Source organism: Olea europaea, chromosome 15, assembly GCF_002742605.1.
Source record: "Olea europaea var. sylvestris chromosome 15, O_europaea_v1, whole genome shotgun sequence".
Taxonomy (NCBI): Eukaryota; Viridiplantae; Streptophyta; class Magnoliopsida; order Lamiales; family Oleaceae; genus Olea; species Olea europaea.
In genome coordinates, this window is record NC_036251.1 from 2,302,170 (window position 1) to 2,310,020 (window position 7,851).

General features: G+C 28.0%; 1 protein-coding gene across 2 annotated transcripts in view; it reads left to right on the top strand.

The window, feature by feature from the left end:
* The first annotated feature begins 5,082 nt into the window (after positions 1-5,082).
* LOC111409810 overlaps positions 5,083-7,851 on the top strand; it is a 13,764-nt gene continuing 10,995 nt past the window's right edge. Inside the window, exons 1-5 of one of the 2 annotated variants that reach the window (XM_023039871.1) lie at positions 5,083-5,245; positions 6,144-6,290; positions 6,372-6,554; positions 6,913-6,995; positions 7,159-7,357. In XM_023039871.1, the coding sequence (XP_022895639.1) occupies positions 5,189-5,245; positions 6,144-6,290; positions 6,372-6,554; positions 6,913-6,995; positions 7,159-7,357 (669 nt within the window). In that variant the 5' untranslated portion in view covers positions 5,083-5,188. The remainder of the gene's footprint in view (positions 5,246-6,143; positions 6,291-6,371; positions 6,555-6,912; positions 6,996-7,158; positions 7,358-7,851) is intronic. The other variant, XM_023039872.1, reaches the window with a different exon arrangement.

Sequence of the window (7,851 nt, forward strand, 5' to 3'; positions counted from 1 at the left end):
GCCCTTGTTTGAGCCACATTATTTAAAAAAAAAATGAATTTTTGAATAGTATATTGATGAAAAATGTGTAGTTAAAAAATAAGAAAAAGTTTTGAATTTACGTGTAATATTATTTTATTGAAGAATCTGTGGTTGAAATGATGTCGAATCACTGTTTAAGAATACATTTTTTCTAAAAAATGTGGCTCAAACAAGGCCTAAGATTATGTTTGTTAGAAATTAAATTCAAGATTTTAATTCAAATCAATGTCAAATTAATGTTAATAATTAATTTTAACCACGTATTTTATGTGACTCACAACTTTTTAACAATACATTTCATCAACTTCTATAAAAAATTATTAAAAATCTGATATTAATTTCCACCAAAATTGGGGATAGATTAAAGTTAATATTTTATTGTGATTAAGTGATGAAACTGATGATTGTAAAATATTACTTTTGTACGAAAAAGTAATTTATTGTATAAATTGATTAATTATTATTATTTTTAACTGGTATGTGTAATTAGTTGTTACTCCCTAAGAGGCACGGCGTTATAATATTTTGGAATAATACTACATGCTTCCCAGGAACATGATACTACAGCTTCAATAATAATATCAAATTGTTGATTCTGAAGGAGCAATAATATAAATATATCAATATTTAATATAAATTATAATGTGATATTGAAGTAGCACATGTCTCAAATAATATAAACTCGTTTAATCTCTTGAAAAAATCGTGATTTTGTGAACAAATGCATATCATAAAATGCAACACAATTCTCAAATAACACTACTCGGTATAATCTCATGAAGAGATGCGATATATTTTGAGAATTTTGAGAAAATAATTTATTATTCTAGAAAAACATAGTAACATTACTTGAAATGGGATTATATTTTATATTATTTGTCGCTCCTAAAAAAGCACAAATCCACACATAATAATATTTAAAAACAATACTATCTTGTTACTCTTGAAAAAGTATAATATTTGTGCATATCATATTCTAGATGAATTTCATGTCAATATTCTTGGTAAATTATGACTTTTTAAACAATATTCTAGAGAAATATTATGTTAGTACTCTTGAAAAAGCATAAACTTCTATTTCGTAATGTTCTAAATAATATTCCTTTGTTGCTTCCTAAATAAATATATTAATTTATACAAATCAATATTCTAGAATAATATCGTGAAAAGACGTGACTTTATATCTATGAAAAATTTGTATTATTATTTCAAAATTGAGAATGCATATGTTTGCAAAATCTAGATAGATTGCATAGCATTGATCAAAACATTAATATCTTAACGTTTCATGATTCAATCATCATAAAAATTTGGACAGAACGTTCACAATATATTTTCTTAAAATTTAATGGTTAGATCAAAATCTAACAATTTATTTATAAGAAATAGATATGTCTATAGTAATGAATTTTTGAAGTACAATAATTTTTTTTGAAATTTAGATCTTTGAAAAATATAAGATTTATCAATTATTCAAAGATCTCTAAATGCTTTCAAATCAAAGCAAGTATACTCTTTAAAAGTATTTTATTTGTTATATATCATATTTGTGGAATCTTTTGCTTGTATGTTTAATGATTTCAATGCTTTTGAGTAAACAAAAAAATTATGCCCTTATTTGATCCCCATTATTTTCAAAATGCATTCGTCTATCTTTCTTTTTAACAACACATTTTCGATAAAATAATATTACACACAATTCTAAATTGTTTCTTATTTTTTGGTATCACAGTTTCCATCAACTTATCATTCTAAAATGCAATATACACCAAAAAATGAGGATCAAATGACCTTATGTTATGTATTGTAGGTCCTTAAGAAGCACAATTATATGCTTATTAATGTTCTTTGAAAAATATTTTTTGATTTTAAAGAAGCACAACTCAACTCCAAAATATTTAGGAAGAATATCATTTTGTTATGCCTGAAAAAATTAGAATTTTGTACAAATTGATATTTTAGAAGAATTTGTATTAGTCTCAAAAATTAACATTATATGAGTCCAGATTTGATATATGTTTAATGCTCATGGAGAAGCATTGTTTGATACAAATATTATTATTGTTCTTGAAGAAATATATTATCATTAGTATTAGTATCAATATTCTAAAAGAATATAATATTTTATTTTCGAAGAATTAGAAATTAAAATATTCTAGAAGAAAATTGTATTGCTACTGAACAATTGTATTTTCAATTATTATTCTTCTTGAACAAGTAAAAGATGATTATGTCTATATTCCACAATAATAATATAAATGCTCTTGAAAATGTGCTTAAATGAAATGGTTACAATCCCCGAAAGAGAAAAGAAAAACTTTCGAAGTAAATAGTAGTACAATTGATGCAAATACTTTATTGAACCAAAAGTTCAACAACTATAATATTTTATTGTTTGGCGTGGTTGGTTAAACCATCATTAGACAAATGCGAAACATTATTAAGAATTAAAAGATTCTTCAATCCAATAATTTCCTAAATGATACTTTTCTATATATTGAAAATTGATTATCAACAATCAGATACATCGTTTATGAGATGATTGCATGGTTTTCACAACTTGAATTTTGCGAAATGATTGCTCAAAATTTTAAATTGCGAGCATAATTTTCAAATTATACCATCAAAATAGTGTATCATGTCAATAAATGATTTAACACAATTGATTGTTAAGTGCTTCCAATCAATTTCTTAATAATTATTATTGAGAACAAAATATTTCTCATTTCTATTTAGAGAATACTACTATACATCATGTTAACATCAAAGTTCTCCTAATTATAATAGATTTATGGTTCAAAGCATAATATTTTTCATCTTTTGAGAGCACGATATACGTATAATTGCTTTATTGCAATGCACTAATATGAATATTAAAGAACATTGAGAATGCAAATTTAGTTTAAACCTTTTTTAAAGATTTTAAACCAGGTGATATTTGAGCATTGTATTGTTTAATTTAAGTAGATTATTCTATTTTAATTGTGTAAATTATATATTAGAGATTGAAAATAAGTTCTTTCAAAATTGACTATTTATCATTGTTAGACATGTTCTAGAAATGTCTAAAAATCAAACATGATTTATTTGATGAAATTTGTATCCAGTGATCGATTTTCTTAAATTGGCTCACATGAACTTGAAGTTTGCTCTTGATATAGTTTTGTCTTGTGTATTACTTAACATAATTTATTATTATTGTAGTATTGTTTTGCTTTTTTCAAAAAATAAAATAAAATTAAAATTGATTATTAGCTCCACCACTATATTTTTTAGTGTTTCATTTAGAGCATATCCCCAATCATGGGAGATTGGCTTAGCTAAGATTGTATATCGGCGGAGTTGATTATCTCATAGTGCGTTTGATTTGTCATTTTAAGGTCATTTTTAATTTTCAAATTTTTTGAAACACTCAAAACATGTTTTGTATGTTTTTTTTTTTTTCCAAAAAAGTGTTTTCGAAAACACAAAAAATTTTTACAATATATAACTAAAAATGATATTTTCACATTTAAAACAAGGAAAATAAACTTAAAAATTTATCAAATTAAAATAATTAATAAAGTCACACAAAATTTACCCAAATACAAATACCAAACTCTCAATTTCTCTCTCTCAATTTATTATTTACGGATGAATTTGATGTGATTGTTGAAAATATACTTACAAGAATTCCTTTTTTACCAACTTTAAAATTTATGTTTTGATCATATATTAACATAAAATTGATATGTTTTACTAAATAATCAAATCAATTGAAAAAAATGTCATGAAATTATTTCTGAAACTTTTAAACCAAACGAGTTTTCTGGTTTTTTTTTTTTTAAGAAAAAGTTTTTCAAAATGACAAACCAAACGCATTTTCAGAAATCTTAAAGTAAACCCTTAAAACAAAAAACAAAAAGTAAATTCAAAACTGAAAATTGAAACGCAAACCAAATGCACTCTAATTTTTGTATGTGAGTTTTAATCATTCAATAAATTAATATTTATAATGAATTATATTATGTTCCTACTATAGATCTTTGCTGGGAATGGTTATTAGGGGATCTTTAGAAAGCCCATTTTATGAAATTTCTAAAAGATAACGGTCTTAAAGTAGCGAAATTCCTTGTCGGGTAAGTTCTAACCCGCACGAAAGGCAGAATCAATCTACTTGCGAATTGGTTTATGAGAGAGGGCCAATCTTTTCCCTGTTTGGTGAAAAATTAAAGTTTGAATATTAATTTAAGTTAAATTTAATAACGCATTTCATGTAACCTAAAACTTTTTAACCCACATTTGATCAAAATTTACTAAATATTCGATTTTAATATCCACCAAACAGGAGCCTTAATTTTGGCTCCACACTCTAAACATATGAATAATTAGTAGTAGCTGCTATACGTATTTTTTGAAGAATTTTTTTCTTGTACATTATTGTGTATATATTGATGATGCTTATTATATTAACTGATTTTTTTCTTTCATTATTCTTTTAATCTTTCTCTTTATTCCACATCATCAATATGTACATTAATATGTATACAATGATATACAAATACCATTATCCTTCCTTGAATTTGTGCATTTAACTGTATTATTTTAGCAAAGGGCTGCTCCACTTGGCTTCTTTATATATCATTTACATTACCTTTATTATTATTATTTTTTGGGCAAATATCAACCCAAAAAAAAGGAAAAAAAGACACATTTCAGTCGTGAATTTCAAACAAATCAACAGTTCAAGCCATACGCTCTGATAAATAAAAATAAAATATCAACAACTCATCAAACTTTAATCCATGAAATCCCGTATTAGATAAAATAGTTGATTTTTTATTTGAGCAATTGAGTCATTTCTTTAAAAATAAAAAGGTATGAGGTTAAAATGTAGAGAACAAATATAAATAACGTGTAATATTATTTTATAGAGAGAACGTTATTTTATAGAGAGAATGTTAGGTAGAAAATAAATGAAAAAATTAAATTAAAAATTTTATTTCACGAATTAATAAATAAATTATTTTAACATAAACCAATGGCCAATAAGTTCTACGCGTGGCTATGGAAATTCTCGCGCCCAAAGATTTCACCTAGAAATATTAATGTACACATAAAATGGTAGGAGAAAAATAAATCTCCTCTCGCCTGAATTGTAGTTTACAGTCAAGAATCAGCACTAGCCATGGCAGGTGCCGTGGCTGCTCCTTCTCCATTTCTTGGCCAAGCCCCACTTCACTTTGTAAGCATCTCTCGCTCCCAATTCTTTCGTTGACTTATTGAAGGAATTCGATTGCAGGATTCTGGATCTAATAATTTGTGTTTCCAGAATCTTGTCTGGTAGAATCGCTATCTGTTCTTCTTCATTTTTATTTTTTTTGGACCTTTTTGATTGTGTAAATGGACATGTGTTAAAGAAATATCAGCTCAATTCCATGTGCGCTGGACCAGTAGTTCCTGCAAAACACTGTAATGATCATAATAATTTCTAGCATATATATAGTTATTGAATTAAACGAGTACTGCCTATTAATCGCAATCAGTTTAGGTATTAACTGGTAGAGTTACTCTGAATGCATCTAAATTTGTTCAAACTTGACCTCAAGGTCAAGGGCACAATTTTGCTTTTTTCAAAGAAATTCTACGGAAGAAGTATGCATGCTAGTTGATTTCATTAGAAAAAATTTCGTGTTTTTGGGATGTAATATCAATGCTATTGCGGTGGAAGGTAGGGATTCTTAAGTTATTCATTTGCGCTGCATTCTCTAGTTTCAAAGATTGATCCTGTCCTTGTGTACTTCCCTCCAAGTTTTGATCGATTAGAAGTCACGAATCTTATAATTGTTTGCATATGTTGATTTGTAATCATGGATTCAATAGTGTTCATGCTATCATGATCATATTTGGAGATACGGAGTATTTCTTTTATCTCAGATTTGCCATGTAGTCTTGATATGAAGATAAGGCACCATTTAGTTTCTCTGTTTTTTCAGGAAACCATACGACATCATTTATGTGGCTGCATTGTTTATCTTCTGCTCTGTCCATTTGCATTACCATTAGCAAATTACTGCACAAATATTAGCACTCACCTTTTATTTTCATACATTGAGAACACGTATCTAATTCTCCAACTGCAGAATAAAACATCATTTGAAAGATGTACCCTGAGTTCTGTTCTTCAACTTAGGATAAAAGCCTTATTTTGGGGACCAAGGAAGGCCGTGGAGCCTGTTAAAGTGGATCCATCTATTGGAGATTTTAGTTTGATGGAGTCAGGATCAAAGGTTTTTATTTTCTGCCTTAAATAGTTTTTGGCGTTTTATCTCAATTCTAATGCTAATTCCATTCCATTTCTTCTAAATTAGGGTGGTACGACAAATTTAGGCGAAGCTAAAAAACTATCAGTTTCAGTGGTTTCTTCTATATCTGAGGTTTCGTCTGATGAATGGGATTCTTGCAGTCGTGATGCAACAGGTTCAGAGCAATTTAATCCATTTCTTAGCCACGGTTTTCTTTCAAGCCTAGAGGAAACAGGTTGTGCAGTGAAGGTTAGGAATGTTCCCTTTTTGTATTTCTATTCAGCAAAACACTCAGCCATTCAATCTCAACAAACTTTAGCTAGGACTACAAAATACATTCATCCTTTCCATTTTTTTTGCACTTGGAATCTGGACGAATTAAATATGATATGGTATATATCTTTTCTTCCTTTTTGCACGACTTGCTTACGATATTGATAAAGCTTTAGTATGTTCGACGATATGGATAAAGCTTTAGTATGTTTGATGCTCCCTGGGTTCAGGTGTATAACTGAATCTAAAATAGCTAAACTTTTTCTTTTCGAGTTAGATCTTTTCATGTATGCATTTAGGGAAAGCATATAATTCATTATACTCCCTATTTCAGGAGACAGGATGGGTTCCACAGCATATAATTGCTCGGGACGAATGCAAAAATGTTCTAGGAGTGGTTCCTCTCTATCTGAAAAGGTTTGTGTTGTTTTCAGTAAAAAGATATTGTTTTGATATTTTATTATGCATATATACAAGTCAAATACACATCGCAAACACACTGCACATGTCGTGCATTTGTGGTTTCGTAAGATACTTTCTTCCCATGTTCACACCTGGCCATCCTTCCATGCACTTGCAGCCACTCTTATGGGGAATTTGTATTTGATCATTCATGGGCAGACGCCTATTACAGTTATGGTTCAAGATATTACCCAAAACTACAATGCTGCGTACCTTTCACTCCAGTTACCGGCCAGAGGATCTTAGTCCGTAATACCGCGTATAGAGATCAGATCTTTGACATTTTGGTCTCTGCATTGATGGCATTGACAGTCAAGGTAGTCGTTGAATCTAATTGTTCTTTCTTTTTTATTTTCTCTTAGAATTTCATGTTGATTATTGCTTCGTTTACAATCACTTATCCTAATGTTTCCACTGTAAGGTCTGCAGTTTCTTTTTTTGTTTCATTTCTTGGCGAGGAAGCAGAATTGGAATTATTGAAACAAGATTAAAGTAAAAGCTAGAACCTATGTAGGGAATAATTTTATTGTATTGAATTGATTATTGAAAAAGTTAAAAAGCCTTTGTACATATAGACTAAATATTCCCTAATTTTACGGATATAAGGAAACTAATATAAAATCCTAATCTAAAGGAAATTAGAAATGTGAAAGAAATCATATTCTAAACAAGAAATTTTGATAACAAGATTAAATCTATTACAATTAAACATCTTATTTTATATATGTATATATATAACCTTTATCCTATTTAATAGGATTGTCCTACATCATTCTTTCCTACTTGAAAAAAAAAAAAAAAAAAAAAAAAA